This window comes from Chelonia mydas, chromosome 25 (assembly GCF_015237465.2).
Source record: "Chelonia mydas isolate rCheMyd1 chromosome 25, rCheMyd1.pri.v2, whole genome shotgun sequence".
NCBI lineage: Eukaryota > Metazoa > Chordata > Testudines > Cheloniidae > Chelonia > Chelonia mydas.
Genome location: NC_057858.1, coordinates 10,772,928 through 10,792,216, shown reverse-complemented (window position 1 = coordinate 10,792,216; position 19,289 = coordinate 10,772,928). Strand labels below are relative to the sequence as shown.

The 19,289-nt window shown below is 42.2% G+C and overlaps 2 protein-coding genes and 1 non-coding gene across 5 annotated transcripts in view; 1 reads left to right on the top strand and 2 right to left on the bottom strand.

Annotated features, from left to right (window-relative positions):
* PTBP1 (polypyrimidine tract binding protein 1) overlaps positions 1–15,010 on the bottom strand; it is a 53,477-nt gene extending 38,467 nt beyond the window's left edge. Inside the window, exons 1-2 of one of the 2 annotated variants that reach the window (XM_037886014.2) lie at positions 14,854–15,010; positions 9,249–9,279 (exon numbers count right to left, since the gene is read on the bottom strand). In XM_037886014.2, the coding sequence (XP_037741942.1) occupies positions 9,249–9,279; positions 14,854–14,861 (39 nt within the window). In that variant the 5' untranslated portion in view covers positions 14,862–15,010. The remainder of the gene's footprint in view (positions 1–9,248; positions 9,280–14,853) is intronic. The other variant, XM_037886015.2, reaches the window with a different exon arrangement.
* Positions 1,325–1,431, bottom strand: LOC114022461. Its single transcript, XR_003566554.1, has one exon. It is a non-coding gene; the product is annotated as a U6 spliceosomal RNA (small nuclear RNA).
* LOC102931274 (uncharacterized protein KIAA1958) overlaps positions 14,503–19,289 on the top strand; it is a 32,560-nt gene continuing 27,773 nt past the window's right edge. The window contains exon 1 of one of the 2 annotated variants that reach the window (XM_037885983.2): positions 14,503–14,702. The gene's annotated coding sequence lies outside the window, so the exon portion shown is untranslated. Of the gene's footprint in view, positions 14,703–15,138; positions 15,473–19,289 lie in introns of those variants that run through there. The other variant, XM_043535896.1, reaches the window with a different exon arrangement.

The window sequence follows — 19,289 nt, the reverse complement described above, 5'->3', positions numbered from 1 at the left end:
CTGGTTTTTGAAGGGTTAAGTTAGACTTTCAAGATAAGAGGGATCCATGTCAGTAAAATGAGACACTAAATTTAAATTGTAATAGCTCCCATAGCTTCAGGTGATCTAGTACATAGCACACAAAACAGTGAGCTCTTCAAAACTGTTTATCACTGTGGGAACTTTCGAAGCAATCTACCAAGAACAAATGTTGAAACACTTGCTGGATATACATGCTGTTTAATGGGTATTTTTAGAAGCTTCTTTATGAGGTAGGAAGGACAATTCAAGGGTTGTCTCAGCTAGCTAAACATTTTTCTTCCAACAGGGATGATTCACCCCCTCCTCTTCCCCCCTAAAAAAACACTCCACCCTCAAAAAGATCACTGCTAGAGTTTTTTCATTAGACAATTCAAGCGAATGTGCATCTGAGACTTGATTTCACATATCAGATATATTAGAATGGAAGTTGACAGGACAAATGAATTCTTAATGCCATGAACATGAATTATGATGCTGTTATATGCCAATACTCTTTTTGTGGAGTTAGATTCAAGAGTGAGTTCACCCAGAAAAAGGAAGTGTCTGAATTATTAGGGTAAATCTCATGTCTGTTTTCCTCATTTCATACAGGAGATTGCCTCTAGTAAGGGACTGGCTCCTATTCCCATAGTCTTTCCCTCCTACCTCCCACTAATCTACAGGCAGGTTGATCAATGTCCCAGGAAATTAGAACAGTCTGGGTCACATTGAAGCAGCAATGTTAACTGATTTATGTGAAAATGCACCAGAAGAACAACTGGAATATAGAATTACATCCTCCCTGAGCTCAAAATTGAAAGAGACGCAGACCTTAACATTAAGAACATCAGAATGGCCACACTGGGTCAGACTAACAGTCCACCCAGCCCAGTATCCAATCTTCCAACAGTGGCCAGATGCTTCAGAGAGAACGGGCAAAACAGGGCCACTACTGAGTGATCAACCCTGTTGGACAGTCCCAGCTTCTGACAAAGTGGTGCAAGATGATCTTGCGCCAAGCCTAAAGATTGGAATCTCAGCATTGGATGAGTTCACCTATCAGTGTGGCATCAGATTTTACAAATGAACTGTGATGATAGTACAGGTTGAACACCTCTAATCCAGCACACCCTGATCCAGCATAGGTGCTGACTCTGTGGATGCTCTCCCCTCAGACTCATAGACTATCAGAGTTGGAAGGGACCTCAGGAGATCATCTTGTCCAACCCCCTGCTCAAGATCCCTAAACGGCCCCCTCAAGGACTGAACTCACAACCCTGGCTTTAGCAGGCCAATGCTCAAACCACTGAGCTATCCCTCCCCCCAAAATATGGAACGCTTCACGAATTTGCATGTCATCCTTGCGCAGAGGCCATGCTAATCTTCTCTGTATCATTCCAATTTTAGTGTATGTGCTGCCGAAGCGAGCACTACAAGAGTATCTTGGGCATCAGCAGCCTCGCTGCTTACCAACTCCTCCTCCTCCCTCCCAGTGCTTCCGGAGCACCGTAATCACAGCATTCAAGCTCCAAGAGGGAGGAGGAGGAACTGGAGCCAGCAGTTGGGACCCTGGGCGAGGGGCCGGCGGCCACGATTCCGGTCGACAGCGGGGCCCCTGGATAGCGCGCCATGCTGGGCACAAAGCCTGGGGCAGCTGCAGCACCCCCTGCATCCCTACTCCCCATGCCTATGGAGACCTGCTGGCACTCTGCATTGACCTCCTGTGGTTTGGCACAATCTCTGGTTCGGCACTGGTCAGGTCCTGGGGGTGCAGGATTAGAAAGGTTCAACCTGTACATGAAAGTTGTCTATTTAAAACTTTAGACCAGTAGTTTTAAAACTGGTTTGCTGCCACGATTGCAAAGCATGTGTCAGTCTTCAAACAGTCAAACATCTAAACTTCAGCTCAGATGTTTCTGGAGGCTCTTCTGACCAACTGAACTCAAAACAAGTGCTTGGCACTCTCTGTAGCTGCTCCGGTGATCTTCAAATTCATCCATGATCATGTGTGTATCGTAACTCAAAGCAAGCCTAAACCAATGGTGGTTGTAATGCCTCTTCACTGTTGGCTGCTCGCATGACAGATGTTATTGGCATACAAGTGGTACCACATGGACCTTATTCTTTTAGGCAAAAAAGATTTTTAAAAAATGCTCACTAGTCCTATTTGAAACACTAGTTAATACTACCCTAAGGCATATGTAGATTAGGATAAAAGGTTGGGGTTTTTTTTTAAAAAAAACTGTAGCTAAAACATTAACACATTTTTAAGACTTGTACCTTTGTCTAGAGAAACCCTTACTGTAGATACAGTTTAACATTAAAAATGGAGTCTAACTCTAGGCTACCTCTAGGGTCCTCTCTGATCAGGCTAGCCCAATTTTGAAGAGATTAAACCACCTATATTAGGTTTTAAGATATATAAATATTTATAAATTATTTAGCTAGTAATTTTAAATACATCCTTTTCATAGTTTAGGCACTGCTATGGTGGTTAGAGCATCAAATTTCTCTAGTGAAGGTCTTAGAGTTCCTTGAGTTTCTACTTTAGTCACTTTTAAAAAATTACTTCAGATGACATCTTGCAATTGCTCAAACAAGCTGACCTGAGGTCCTGAATGCAAAACAGTATATAGTTAACAAGTAAACCAAAGCTTTAAAGGGTTTCTGCTTAAAATCTGTTACAAGATTAAGTACACACAGCAACTTGTACAGCTATTAGGGTTTTTTTGTTGGTAGTATCAAAGTATACCTTTTGTCATGCTCTTTACAGTGGTACCACGGCTACTTGCTGCTTCTGCCCCCTTTTAAAATTTAAGCCCCTATTCTATTCCTGTCTCAGTGCAGAAAGTCTTTAGCTTATCACTGAGCTAACAGGAAGTCCCTGCTCCTCAACCCTCTCATCTAGTCTGCCTCTCCCTAACCTTCGTTCTCACAAAAAATAGTCTCGACACCTACTATGGAGACACCCTGCAAAACAAACCTGCCCTTTGAGCAAATAAAAGGTGTGGCCATTTTAACTGGCCCAAAATTCCTGTGCTAAAAGTAGCTATGTAAGGTAGTCATTTCTTGCTCTATAGGGTAGTACACACCCCAGCTAATAGCCTTCAGCTATTATATCATGTTCCAGACCACCTACCTAATTTAACCACTTAGTCTTTAAACATCTTGTTGGTCACAATTTGAGAGTGCTTAAAACCAAAAGGTTGTGTTTTATATAGCATTAATAGTACACGCTTAGTACAATTAGTGCTTTTCTACGTGCCAGAAAATAATTGTTAACTGAATGATTCACCTTGCTTAGCAAAAATAAGGAATCACTTGGGAGAGCTTTAACATCTTGTGACTACATGAATTACTCTATAAAATGTCACCGTGTACATACAGTTTAAGGAATGCCTACACAGTTTAGATCAAAGACTAACTTAAAAAGTGCAATTACAAAATAGTGAGAAGGTGTGTCAAAAACATGCTTTGGTAAATACTAGGCAACCGTTAGGTCAGAATTTCTATAAACAAAACATTGTTATGTTAGAGATGAAGATCAACTTCAAATCAGATTGTGATTATGAAGCTGGAAAAGAAGCTGATCACTTTGGGTATCTGTTAACTTAAAATTAGATAAAGCCCCTTTATCCTGGTCTAAGTACACTGATCACAGAACTAGGAGCCAGGAAAACTCATTACTTCTCATTCTACCACAGACACTGACTCCTTTTGTAGCCTTTGGTGAGTCACTGAATATCTCCTCCTCTGTTTCCCTACCTATTAGTGAAAATGATAAATCACAGGAGTGAGGAGAATTACTCAATGTCTGTGAAATACTGTCTCAAGTATTTCTAACTATAATCGCTAGTCTACAAAATAAAATTCAAGTTTCAGATCTGGAGAGAAATGTTTTCATTTCACCATTTCATCACACGGGGTTTTCTTAAGAATCTCCTTATGGAAAAATAAAGTTAAAGTAGGAACCAGAGCAGGAGCTTAAGCAAGCTATGGATCAAGTCATTCTAATTAATTTCTACATAAGAATGAATGAGTAATTGAGTGTAAACTAAGGTTTAGATGGGATTCAAGGCACTTCACAATGATTCACTGGCAGATGAATATGTGCTACCTGGAATCTCTTGCTTACAACCCATAATGCAGGTTGAAGGAATATGTGCAATTGATTGTTGCAAATAAAGCAACAATGTTTGAGTTCATATACTCTATTAGAGAGAGTTTTCCATTTGCTCATAAAGATGAATAATCTATCCATAAATTGAAGTAGCTGTACATAAAAATTGTATCAGATGACATTCGATTCCTTATGTTCCTTCCACAAAACATGTTACCATTCCTGTTACATACAGCTATTTCCCCTCAATTTCTGATCACCATGCCATTGGGATACTGCTTTTCCTGTGTCCATATTAAACACATGTGGCTTACATGTGTGATCACGCCTGTAACAGCAAGTCCACAAGAGCCAGCTTGATGCAGCCTTTGAACTAGAGCCATAAGAGGGGACTGGAATTTCCTCACAACATTCTTGGCCTACTGCCTGAAGCCATAATTACTTGTTCCCATGGCAAAGAGCCTGGCTTGACCACAAAACCACTTCTATGCAGTCAGCCTGTATCATACTCTAACAAAAGTTGTTCTAAAATATTTTAAGAGTTAACTTTGCAGATGCCACTTTTCTGTTTTCAAACTGTATATTTATTTCTAAGGCCACGTGTCTACACTAGGGAACTTACAGTGACAGCTGTACACTGCACCACTAAGATCGCTCGTGTAGCCAGCCACTCTATGCCAACAGGACCCGGAGACATAATAAAACCACCTCAACGACTGGCAGCAGGTATGTCAGCAGGAGCAGCTCTCCTGCTGACACAGCACTATGCACATAAGCACTTATGCCAGCGAAACTTACGCTGCTGAGAGAGGTGTTTTCTCACACCCCTGAGCGACAAATGGTAGTGAGGACATGGCCTCAGGGTCTGGTACTATGGAGTTTTGTGTTTAGGCCTATCCACTATGGAGCTTTACATTTAGGATTATCCAATGGGTAGATATTTTTAAAGCAATTCATTGTTATGAAATACAATACCATTTGTTCTCTTCCCAAAGAATGGTGCATTGGCACAAAATATTAAATCGCCATCATTAATTATCTGTATTACTGTAAGGTCTAGAAATGCCAATTGAGATCGAAGTCCTACTGCACACACTTAAAACAATCTAAACAGACAAAACAGAGAGGCTATATTACCCCCATTTCACAGATGGAGAACTGAAGCACGAAGAGATTAAGTGATTCACCCAACATCGAACAGGGAGCCTTTGACATGGCCAGAAAAATAATCCAGCTTGCAGTCCAAATCTAATGTCTCAACCACAATGCCATCCCCTTCCTTTCTTTCCAGATAGCGAGTCAGTTAGGTGAAACAGGAAGTCTTAAGTAGATCACATGTTTATGGCTGCAGCACTATTTCCAGCAGGGTCTCCAATAATTGCAGGGCTTTGTGAGCAACAGAACAGTAATAAATTTCCTAAACTAGCTGTATCTGCATATTAAGATGTGAAGAAACCCAGAGTTAGGACACGTGATATGCATATTTTAAACCTCTGGACTGGCTAACTTGGACTATGATCCAGAAAATACTCAAGATTATCCAGCACCGCACTAAATCACAATAAAATTAGATTATAGGACTATTATTCTCAAGACTGAAATACTGCTTAGTGTTCTCAACAGCAAAATTACTGAAGGACAATATTTCAAAGACTTCAGAATAATGAAAAAAGAGCCCACACAAGTACCTAAAACAGATTAATTAAGGGTGAAGATGCTTATTCAATTACTGATTTCAGAGTAGCAGCCGTGTTAGTCTGTATTCGCAAAAAGAAAAGGAGTACTAGTGGCACCTTTGTCTCTAAGGTGCCACTAGTACTCCTTTTATTCAATTACTGTGTGTCTGTTGGGCTGGATGAAGCACAGCACACCAGTCTAATCAAAGCACCTGATTTAAAGAACATGAAGTGCGAACACTACAGAAGAGCTGCGTGTAAACTTCTAAAACTTTAGGACTGACAACCTAAAAGGAGTCCTTGTGGCACCTTAGAGTCTAAAATTTATTTGGGCATAAGCTTTCACGCCCAAATAAATTTATTAGTTTCTAAGGTGTCACAAGGACTCTTTTTGCTGCTACAGACTAACACAGCTACCACTGAAACCTAAAAGGAGACATCAGGAAAATAACTTGTAACATTTAATTCCCCTATTGTTTTTCCCTCCTTCCACATTAGTCTGCTGGGTTTGTCTTCACTTTTTTCCAGTATATTGACTAACAGTATAGTTCAAGAGATGTTTACCATTCTCTCTCTACAGTGCTGCTTAACAAAAGGACCAAGACTGTCTGGAAAAAAAGTCACTACAAATCTATGATCGTTCAAGCTTATAATGAACTGAAAGGAATACGGTTTCTGCCATCTCTGCTCATGCATATCCTTAACATAATTTGGGATGATGGGGAGGGAAATCATTTAATACTTCTGATTTAAAAGAAACATATGTATCTAACTCTAATACCCATGCCAATTTAAGAGCACAGCCAGCAAACAATCTCTCAGAACAGTTTTCAGGAATGGATGCTAGTGGTGTAGCTTCTTTCATTCCCAAGTGAATCTTATTCCTATTTTAATCTTTTACAGATTCAATAGTGGTAAATGTCTCAACTGCTGTTCAATTTTATAATTATCCAGTAACTTACAGTAATAAAGAACATCTGTTTTTGAAAGGAGGAAAAAAATGTTGTTAATAAAGTGATTGCTAACAATGGATGCCCTAAGAATCACACTTAACAGCTGCAGCAAAGAACAGAGCTTAAACGTTCAAAAAGTATTTCGACAGAAATCCTGCTGAAATGCTTCCAGACTGTATAGAAAGTTTCCTCTGCACAATATTCAGTAATCCAATTACTCAAAAAAACTCACAGGAAGCTAGAATGAAGTGAGGACACTAGTAAGAGCAATTGCAAATGCTGTTGTCAGTTCTTTTAAAGGTAAGTGTGAACTTATTTTCAACTTAAACTATTCTCATACAAGGTTATATGGTTTTTGAGATCTAATGAAATGACTCATTCCTTTGGACATGCTAGTGTGGAATTAGAAGATTACCTATAATAAAGCTGGGGCAAGAGTGGCATTAGCCACAGAAGAAAAGCATTCCATTGCTCTAAAAATAAGACTTTAGAAATTAAATTTAACAGTAAATAACCAAGCACTTATTCTAAAGTCAAAGGCATATTTTGGTGTAATACTACTGAATGTATTGCATTATTTGCTGTGGAAGGTACCCTTCAGACACAACTTTAGGTATGACACTAAACTTATCCACATAGAGGGTAATTTCCAAAGATTTATGAGCAGACAACTTCCTACCCTAGCTCATGTGATTCAATCCTCTCCTCTGCTCCTGTCATCTTCTAAAACCTGAACTGGCTTTCTAAAAGTGGGGTGCCTGACTGACAAGAGGTATTATTTCTGGTGTATACATTTTCCTCTTGTTCTCATCCATCTCTCATGCCCCCTAGCACTTGCAGCATAAAAGCGACAGTAGTTCTGTCTTGTGCTAGAAGTGGAAGTGCTGACATGTGACTTCTTCCAATCCCCATTTAGATGACAAACCATACCCTCCCTCCCTCCTTAAGGAATTAAAATCATGCAACAGATAAGAACGGCATGCCCAAAATGTAACAACACATCCTGAAGTTCTTGCCATCACTGGAGCTTGAAGATCAAAAATTAACATTTCACAACCCTTCTGGGCAAACGCTTTCCCTTGCATAACTAGAGAGCTTCCTTTGGCTGGAGCATCTTAAATACATTTTAGCACTACAGTAGAATTACGGTGACATTACTAAAAGTTCTACTACATGGAAAGATCCTTCAGGGGTAAGGTAATTGACTGATTCCAGGAAGTCTAACCTATACGATTCTATTAATCTAATTATAAACCTATCTTGTTAATGTCAAAACTCAGTTTTTTCTCCCTTGCCCATAAAGCAGCATGGCAACCTATTCAAAATGTGAACTCCTCCCTGTAGCAGATAGACTGAAAGCCAGGATAAATTTGGTCACAGCAGAAACTAGACACTGCCATTTTCATACTTTTTAATAATAAAGTTTTAAATACTGTAGCACAAGTAGTAACCTCTCCCGTATAGATGTTAAACTGATCTCTTCTCCACCTGTCTGCTGCTCAGTGGAACCACACAGAACTTTAACAGACTTGCCCACAGTTATGGCATTACTAGTGTTTAGTTCTGTTCTTTGAATATGAAAGACACTACGCTTTAATAGCTTCCCTGTAGTGCTTTTAGATTTTATGTAGCAAAAATGGCCCTGTGCTTAAGGCAATATATAAAATAGAAAATGAAGTAACATAAGCTACCTGTCTCACCATGAATCTTTAGCTCAGTTTAAATTCTTAGTCCTGTCCCAAATTGAATCATTTCACCGACAGTTCAACTTTTCACATTTGCCACATCTGATGAATCCTTCCAATTTAACTCTTTAAACAATTAAGATTCTGGCAATGAACTAAGATGAGGAATTCTAGTTTATCCTGAACATTCCAGTTTAGCAGTTCTCAGGAACAAAGTTTCCTCCTTGAGCAGCAGCCTATTACCATACTCCATTGATAAGGAGGCTCCTCCTGTCAGCACTTTGAGTCTCAGGGTTAGGGCTGCACTTTCAAAACCAGACACTAGCAGGGTAAAGGTCATATTTACTGTACTCCCAAGAGATAAGAATCAGTGGGTAAAATGCTTTTTATTTTAGCAGTAAAAAGATTATTGCAACATCCAACTGAACAGGAGAGCCACAAAAACACAAAGTAAGTTGAGCGTTCTCAATCCAATGAACTGCCAGTTTCTCTTTCAAGATGTATTACCCATTATATGGATACAACACAAGTTTGTCTGAATACCAACATTATTTGTGTTTTCTGTTTTTAAACATTTCATCTGATAATTACAAGTGTCTTTCTGCCCTCCAACAGCAGAGTAAAAACAAGGCCTTGATTTGAGTAGTAAATACATATGAAAATTAAATAAGCCTTTGGTTAAAAACAATTGAGATGTAGTATAAGAAACAGACCCTTTAAAATTGAAGAGTTAACTTAGATAAGTTTACAACTAACACTAAACTAGGTCAAATACTGAGCAAGTGCAAAAAGAGAAAAAGCAAGAAGTGCCTACCTTTGTACCAACTGTTATATCTTGGACAATGCTGTGGAAAAAAGAAAGAAGAGGATTAAGTTACATAGGTTTGCCACAAATATCCAGCAGTAAGAATAAAGCTAGTCAAAATGCACCCATCTTCACAAGTGAGCCAAAGACAGTTCATACAAGAAAAAAAAATTGAAGTTGCGGTGAAGACCCAACACCCCAAAGTGTTTAGTTCTAACAGTGGAACTTTCACCTTTTTGCCAGTGAACCACAGAAAGGAGTATGCAGGTACCAAAGCCAGTATTCTTCACAGGAACATAAGAAACAGCGTATGACCAAGAGCCAAGTCACAGCAAGAGTGAAGTGTCAAAATTAATCTCCTACAGTCACTAGTATTAACCTATATAGTCCATACAATCCATATCTAGAGCATTCTTAAAACAAAACTTTATACTTAGACTATCAAGCTGGCACAAATATTCAGCAGAATAATTCAAGGGAGCTGACCCTCAGGGGGCTACCTCTACAAAGATGGGTTAGTAACGCTTCCGGAATTCGCCCAAGAATGGTGCAATACCAATGATGTGGAACTGCTTGCACAGACTAGACAGGCTTTTATACCACTGCCTCATCTAAACCTGAATAAAACAGCCTGTGCATGGTTTACAGTAGCACTTCCACCATAGTGCAGCTCCACTGGTGACTGCAATTATTAGACTAATAGCAGGACGACAGTTAAAAGTGCTTAGTGAAAACAAAACCTTGGTGACCCCCACATACACCCAAAACAGGATACATTTCCTACAATAACTTCCACCCAGCAAACAAAAACCAACAAAGGTGATTTCCCAGGGTTATATGGATATCAAGAATATTGAGTGTGATAACTGAGGGTATGTCTACACTGCCCACATTACAGCATGGCAGCACGACTAAAGTTTTAGCACTGAAAGTGGCAGTGTAGACAGCTTAAATTTTGTAAGGAACATTAAACTTCATGCATCAGGGCATAAGTTCTTTCAGTATGTTTGAGGTTCTCTAGCACAGGGCTTTTCAAACTTCATTGCACCGCAACCCCCTTCTGACAACAAAAATTACTACACGACCCCCAGAAGGGGGACCAAAGCCCAAGCCCTGCACTGCAGGGCCTGTAACCTGAGCCCCGCCATACAGGGCTGAAACCCTGGGGCTTGGGCCCCAGCAAATCTAACACCAGCCTTGGAGATCCCATTAAAATGGGGTAGTGACGCACTTTGGGATCCCGACACAGTTTGAGAACTGCTGCTGTAGAGTAACTAAGGTACTGAGCTGTAGGAAGTCCAAAATATGGTAAAGTAGTGATGTAAAGGTGGGTGGCACACGCCCACTGACTCTGTAGCCCCATGGTTCCCAAACTAGGGTTGTCGCTTGTTCAGTGAAAGCCCCTGGTGGGCTGGGCTGGTTTGTTTAGCTGCTGTGTCCGCAGGTTCAGCCGACAGCAGCTCCCAGTGGTCGCGGTTTGCCATTCTTGGCCACTGGGAGCTGCAGGAAGCAGCCTGGGCTGAGGGACGTACTGGCCAACGCTTCCTGCGGCCCCCATTGGCCTGGAGCAGTAAACCGCGGCCATTGGGAGCTGCCATCCGCCGAACCTGCAGACACAGCAGGTAAACAAACCAGCCTGGCCCTCTAGGGGCTTTCCCTAAACAAGCAGCACCCCTAGTTTGGGAACCACTGCTGCAGCCCTTCAGGGTACACATCATGCCATGAACCTTGAATTCTTGTGTCAGCCTTCCCCAGTACAGGGTACATTGTACAAATACTTGGAATGAGAGAGGATCCTGCAGACACAAGCCAATAGGTCTGCAATAACCTACTACTGAATCACAGAAAACAGCTAAAAGTTGGGTTCTACTAAGTCCTGCACAGCAATATGAAAAAACTAACCATAACTGCATAAAGAAACGTTTTACCACTCAAAGGGATTTAATTCTACCACAACCTACATTTGCTACATTTTCCCTTGCATGTTAGTAATTTTTCAGGTAATAGACACTGTTCACACTTATTACAAAACCATTCAGGTTCCACCAATTTAAACAATCCCCGGTACTAGCATAAGCCAGCTCAACTTCTCATACTTCTTCCTCAGAACCAGCCTGCCATGTCACCATAACCCAGCAATTTAAAGCTGGAGTCACAATCTACTCCAATGGCTGATGCCAGGAAACTACACTATGGTTTCTCTAGCTCAGACTGCTATTAAAAAAAAGCTCTGTATGAGACTGCAGGATTTTACAATCCCACTGGTGTTCAGAGTCACCACTGAAGACAGATAGGTTTTGTTTTATCTTGAGGGGGAGAGCTTTAAAGTGGAGTAATTAAACCCATCTGTACATCAGTGGAAAATCCAACTCAATGCTGTGCACGTAACCACTCCGAAATTATTTAACATACTGGTATTTCTTCAGTTTAAAAAAATACCATTTCTGCCATTCATTCAGAGTGCTTCTTGCACACCTGAATCAAAGAAAAACCGCCCAGAGAGGCAGAAAAATAGTGAGGAGCATCTAAAGTTTCCAAACCTCTCAAAGTTATCCTTGAGCAATTTCTTTTGCTTCCTGTTCCTCTTGAGGGCCTCACACACAGGAAATGTTTTACATAAAGTAGCCTTTACAGGGAATGGTATTTAAAATTATCCAGCAAGAACAGCTTTTTTATTTGCCAAAAACTGTTCCGTTCTGGAACATTTTTGTAAATCTGATAACTAAGGTCACATGATACACACAACATAACGACTTCTTTTAAAAAAAAATTGTCTAAAAGCTAATTTTCAGTTTGAATATACTCTTAAACAGCCATTTCTGAAGCAAGTTTCACTGATCCTGGCAACCAAGCCTAAGTTACCAAGTTTTCTCCTAGTTTTTAACAGTACAGGCCACCAATTCCAGCAAAATTTAATTTCACATAGAAAGATTAACATTTCCTTTGGAATGATGGACAGAAAACTGAAAGTAGTGATCTGGGATGACATTCTTTTGGGCCATTTTCTAATATGCAATCTTTGCCATATCAATCTCTCTTGCACGTTTAACAAGACAATTTATACCAAAAACAATTTAAGAAAAAGAATGCAACTAAGCAGGATTGTAAGCATGAGAAATACTGATGAAAGGTCATGGACAGTTAGCTATGCAGAAATGGAACAATTTCCAGAAGAAACAAACTCCCCACATCTCATCACGAACCCAGCAAACAGCAGCTAGGCTCTGAAAGGAAAGTGAACCATGTCCTGGGATCTTTAACCAACATGGAATAATTAAAATTTTAGGCTTCAGCTCATACTGCCACTTCCACTACAGGATGAAAAGCTACAATTGTCTACATAAATATTTTAATTTAGATAACCAAGCTAGTTTTGCTACGACGTACTCTGATTAGTAGAAAGAATACTCACAAAAACAATAGCATTTTTTCAAATTAGTTACAGCTGTAAATTATTAAAGTTATAGAAAAAGTTTTATCCCAACTCAACATGTTGAGCAGTTATCTGTTAAAAGTGTAACAAGCTGAACTGAAGTTCCTGAGCAAACTAACGTAGTCTTCATATAAGGAACCAGACTGTGATGCCTTTCATATACATTGTTGTGAATGAAACTTTTTACGAAGCCAGTCATTAATTCAGGCTCTCTAATTTAAGGTTTTGGGATACATAAATACTGTCTTTGGAAGTGCCAAATATTTTGGGTTGACTGACAACATTCTTCTCTTTAAAAGTCAGCACACTGCTGTAGTTACTCTTCCAGACAAGGTAAATAAGAAGGCCTCATTTCTGTTAAGTCATGTCTTCAATAAGCACCACATTTTGAAGTGCCTCTAAAATAGATGGGGTGGTCACTAGAGAGAAGCAACATTACTTGGCATTCAAAAGTTGAATCCAGCAAAACTCCAGGAGCCACATCATTAGCAAGGCAAGTTTTATCTGGGAAAAGGTTGATAGTTAAACAACAGAAGGGCAAGGAAACACTACCACAAGGCTTGTTGTGTTGTTACAGCTTAACCTGACAGGTTTCAGAGTAGCAGCCGTATTAGTCTGTATTCGCAAAAAGAAAAGGAGTACTTGTGGCACCTTAGCGACAAACCAATTTATTTGAGCATAAGCTTTCGTGAACTACAGCTCACTTCATCAGATGCATTCAGTGGAAAATACAGTGAGGAGATTTATATACACACAGAACATGAAAAAATAGGTGTTTATCATGCACACTGTAAGGAGAGTGATCACTTAAGATGAGCTATTACCAGCGGGGGGGGGGGGGGGGGGGGGGGGGGACGGGGACCTTTTGTAGTGATAATCAAGGTGGGCCATTTCCAGCAGTTAACAAGAACGTCTGGGGGGGGGGGGGGGGGGGGGGATAAACAAGGGAAAATAGTTTTACTTTGTGTAATGACTCAACCACTCCCAGTCTCTATTCAAGCCTAAGTTAATTGTATCCAATTTGCAAATTAATTCCAATTCAGCAGTCTCTTGTTGGAGTCTGTTTTTGAAGTTTTTTTGTTGAAGAATAGCCACTTTTAGGTCAGAAATCGAGTGACCAGAGAGATTGAAGCGTTCTCCGACTGGTTTATGAATTTTAAAATTCTTGACTGAGATGCCCAGGTAGCAGGGCAAGGGGAACCATACTTCCACTAAATTCCCTAACTATGCCCGAAGGCATTCAAGCTCCTCAAAGCCTAGCGTGAGCGTGTATACGCCAAATTACACTTCAAAACGCGTTTGTGAAAGGCCAGGACAATGGCAGCGTAACCCATTACTGAGGCAGCTCTGGGTGCGCCCAAAGCCACAATCTTGCCGCCTGCGAGAGTCCCCGCCCGGCACAATCTTGAGCGATTGCTACTCCTAAGGTGAGTGGGTGCATGTTGCAGCGCTTCCCAGGCACCTCCCCAAGCAGACGCTACGGCCCACACCCAGGCAATTTACAGGAAACATGGCAACCCTCCTCCCACTCCGCGACCGCACGGGGGAGTCTGGATTCTTTTGGGGAAGGGGAAGGGGGGAGAGAAGAGTCTTCCCGAGGGGCACGGAAAGGGGGTTCCACAAGGGGTGAGCGCGCGTGCCCGCCCCCAGGTGCGCGGACCAGGGCAGGGCCCAGCCACGCGCAGACGGGGAAGCCAGTATCATGCGCCTGTGTCTTCGGACGCACTGGGGGGGAGGGGGGGGGTTAACGCCCGGGCAGCTGAGCACGAGGCGGCTGGAGACACCCGGGGGCGGAGGGGGGGGGAGAGCAGGGAAGTTCCGAGCGCGCGCGGCTCCGAACGCCGGAGTGGCCGCACGAGGCCCCGCGCGCTCCCCCCGGCCTCGCCTCACTCTCGGAGCGGAGGCAGCGGGGGGGACCGCCCCACCCCCTTACTGCGGCCCCACAGGGGCCCGGGGCGGAAGTAGGAGGCGGCGGCGACGGAGGGGATCCAGCCAGGCACTCCCCCCGGGCCACAACGGACCCCTCTCAGGTAACCCTCCCCCCACACGCTCGCCGCCGCCCCCGCAGGTAACGCCCGAGCCCCCTTAGGAGGTCCCGAGTTCTCCCACGGCCCAGTGAGGGCTCAAACAACTCCCCTCCTGTCTCCGCCCGTAGCAGGGCCCGGCCCAGCGGGGACTCACCCGTCCATTGCACAGAGAGGAGACCCGCAGGGAACGGAGTGGAGGCGCCGGAATAGCAGGAACGAACCCAACGGCTCCGTGTTATAGACTCACAAAATGGCGGCGCCGTCCGGCCCGCCTCACCCGCGCCAACACCCCATTGGCTGCCGCCGTTGTCGGCCTGACGACACAGGCGGGGATCACTCGCCTCAGGGGGCGGGGCCGGGGGCGGCTGCTGCGAAGTCTATTGGCTGCAAGGGAGGCAGGGGGCGGGATGAAGAGTGGGTGCGCGGCGAGATTGGATGAACGGCCGGCATTGTGAAGGGAAGCCATTTTGAGAGCGGGTAGGAAGCCCAATGGCCACACTGAGTAGCCATCTTTAATAGGGTCAAAGAACGGAATAATCACGCTGGGCAGCCATCTTGAATATGGGCAAGATCTCCAACGCGCCTGTTGGGTTGTCATATTAAATATGGGTACGCATGCAGTGGGTGGCCATCTTAAATATGGGGAAACAGTCCAAAGACCGCGTTAGCAGCCATAGTGAATGTGGGCAAGGAAGCCCCAAAAGGCCTCACTCCCTGGACAGCCAGCCTGAGTGTGGACAGGAAGCTAGAAGGAACATGTGCTTGTTATAAAAGTACGTTGTAACTACTTAAATATTTAGCACATTTTGTCATTTGGGGATTTTTTTTTTAAATACAGTTCATTAACATTTACGAATACATCAAATTGTTTTACTTTTTAAAAATGATATAATAAAATCAACCTTATTTTAACTGGAGTTGGTGGTTTGGGCAGAAAATTATTCTGTGTGTCTGTGAGAGCACAATTATATTTAATGAAAGAGATAAAGAAGTCTATCTGCTCTGTCCAGACGTTAGGATTCTCTTCATAAGAGTCAGGATCGCACCAGCTTTCTTGACCAAAATCTCCCCTATTGTTACCCCCACCCACCCATCCATCCATCATGGGTTGCATGGATTAGTTCAGTGGTTCTCAGACTGTGGGTCAGGACCCCAAAGTGGGTCACAACCCTGTTTTAGTGGGGTCACCCGGGCTGGTGTTAGACTTGCTGGGAGCTGGGGCTAAAGCTGAATCCCAAACCTCACCGTGCAGGGCTGAAGGCCAAGGGCTTCAGTCCTGGGTGGTGGGGCTCAGATTACAGGTCCCACATCTGGGGCTGAAGCCGTTGGGCTTCGCCTTTGGTGCCCCCGCTTCGATCGGTAGGGATCAGGCTCTGGCTTAGGCCCCCCTGCCCGGGGCAGCGGGGCTCGGATGGGCTAAGGCTCGGTTCCCCTCCTGGGGTCGTTTAGTAATTTATTTTTTTGTCAGAAGGGGGTTGCGGTGCAATGAAGTTTGTGAACCCCTGAATTAGTTGATGCTTTCTGCTCCAGAGGTAGCTGTCTTTCAGTCATGCTGTGTGTATGCAGGCCCCACTCCTTCAGAGAGATTCATGCAGATAGCTGCTTGTTCCCAAATGGAGTCCCACTATAAGATTTCTAGGACAGGCATTGTATTTTTACTTTGTCCCTATGCAGCTCAAAGGGGACTCTAATCAGGTCCTCTAGTGCTTACTGTAATTCAAATAATAATAACTCCTCTTCCCCCTTACTAACCTGTTTATGGTGCACCATAGTTATTTGGTTTCCTTTCTCTAGCTTGTTTTGCTGTACAGCAGTACGCTTCCTTAGACACAATGATAATTTTCTGCTTAAAATGGATAAGGTCTGTTCATCTGGAATTCTAGCAGCAATTCACTTTCATTGTTCTTATTTGTAATAATCCCATCTCTTAACCACTGCCACATCCTTCAGTAAAGGCTCAGTGCTCACTGAAAACCCCTTTTGCAGCACTGAATGAAATGCTCCATCCACCCTGGGATCAGAGCTGCACTGGTTACAACTGTGTTTGAAAGGTTGTTGTAACTTACAAGTTTCTGATCCTGTAGACAGGATCTTTAGTATGACATGTTTCCTTCTCTTCCTGGGCCCACCATAGAAATTTTTCTTTAAAACTTCCCACCTTTGCACTTCCACCAGCATAGCTTCATTGGTGGTAGCAAAATGGAAGCACCTCGGTAAAAGAGTGCAGGTGACACAGTGGTAGAAACACCTAAACCCTGTCTACAGTAGCCATCCCATCATTGTTACCACTGGTGGATCTGTAATGACAGAAGATATATAGATATAGATATATAAAAATAATAGACTAGCATAGATTTGGAGGCAAATCCTTCAGGCTACTGATTCCACGTAGCTTCAGGCAACTTGATCAGATATACCATAAGTGCATTTCTTAGGCTAAGGCTTTACTGCTGCCAGATTGAAAGAAAGGTAAAAAAAAGTTGTGAAAGTGTTGGAACATACCATCACTTTTCCTCACACATGGATCACCGTGTTGATTGCTGCTCTTGAGGTGGGGAAAAGGTAAGTTCTTACCTTTTCATACTTATTTGTATTAAATAATGCCTAATGGCCTCAACCAAAATCAAATCCTGTTATGCTAGGTGCTAAAAATAAGAAGCACAGACTGTGCTCCGGAGAGTTTACAATCTAACATGACAAAGGCCTGATCTACATCTAAAATGTAGGTCAATCTAGGTTACTTCACTCAGAGCTGTGAAAAATTTCACGCCCTATGCAATGTAGTTAGGTCAGCCTGACCCCCACTGAAGATACAGCTACGTTGATGGAAGAATTCTTCCAACTTCCACCTCTCTAGGGTGGTGGATTTATTACAGTGACAGAAAAACCCCTTCTATCTCTGTGGTGTCTAGACTCCAACACTGCGGCTGTGCCACTGTAGTGCTTGTAGCATAGACATATCCAAGGGATGGGGGGAAAGAAAGGATTATCATCCCCATTTCACAATATGGAAAGATGTGGAAGCAACAAATTAGCAAGTGAAATTTAATTAGCACTAAATCCACTGATTAATTATAAAAAATAAACCCAATTTACTGACAACTATTAAAATTACAAATCAATTTATAGCATATGCAGATATCCCACTTATTTTGAACAGAAATAGGCACTCAACATCAAGGAACTATTGCTTGTGCAAGCCATCTTTCGTATGGTCGTGATGTGGTTTATAAAAGACAGAAAGAATGAATGAAATGTAACTGAAACTTATTATTTAATGTCATGCACACCTCTTCAGATTTCCCGTAAATATATTAGATAAACAGATTTTCAGATTGAGCAATATTTTACCAGATTTCTTCCTACAGCGCTTGATTGTGGACAACATAAAAGGACGTCTGATTTTGAAGTGTCCTAGGTTACTCAGCTACTCATTTGTTCAGTCCTGTGTGCACTGGTAAGGGTGTTGCTCAGGTAATAAAGTTACTCAGTTAATTTTTAAAAATTCTTTTTTTATCATGTCTTTTCCTTTTGACAGAGAAAATTAGTGCATTTAGTAAATATACCATCTGGCAATATACAATTTTTCTTTGGAGCGAACATGATGCATTTAAAAAAAAAATCCATTCCCTTGGAAACAATGGAAAAAGGACTTGCCTCACCTTCCTTCCACCAAAAACAAAAAACAGCCACCCAACTGAAAATGGGCTAAATTCCAGCATGATTCAGCCTCTTTTGTACAAGCTAGCAGGGAGCCCTGCCTGATTTACAGAGCCTCTCCCTGACCCCCAGCCCTGCAGTTGAAGGTTCTTTGGGAGACACACCCAGGTTTTTTTCCCCTTTTAAAACCTTTACTGTATGTCAGGTTTCAGAGTAACAGCCGTGTTAGTCTGTATCCACAAAAAGAAAAGGAGGACTTGTGGCACCTTAGAGACTAACAAACTTATTTGAGCATAAGCTTTCGTGAGCTACAGCTCACTTCATCGGAGAAACTTTCCCTGCCTCTCTCTCTGTGTATTTTTTAAAATGGTTTTCAAGCTGAAAATGCTTTGTGCAGGTAATTTTTCCATGCAGTTCTTTTCTGTGAAAACCAGCAGCCCTCATGACCTTGCTTTCCTGACAGCCTCTTCTGCTTTTCAAGATAAATGAAAACAAACAATTTTTCTCTCTCCAAGAAGGTCGTCTGTGTTCAAATATACTGTATACAATGATAATAATATGCTAAATAATTTTTTATTGAAAAAAACAGTCACTTTCTATTTTTCCTTGTTTATAATAGTTTCTTGGGTCCTGATGCTGCAAACATGTATTTGTATAACTTTACTGCTGTGACTAGTCTCATTGAAATCAATGGAACTAGTCACAGTAGTAAATGGGGGTGGGAGAGTGTGCACCAGTGCGGATGCGTGTTTGCAAGTGTTTGAAGGAATGAGGCCTTCGACTTTTTTTAAAATCATCCCCAAGGCACTTCTGTCCTTCTGCCAAATGGCAAAACATAGTCCCCTTATTTTTTAAAAGTGACCTGCAATTAACATGGCTGTTTTGTTTTAAACAAAATTTGCAACTTTTGCAGCAACTTAAGATGCCAGA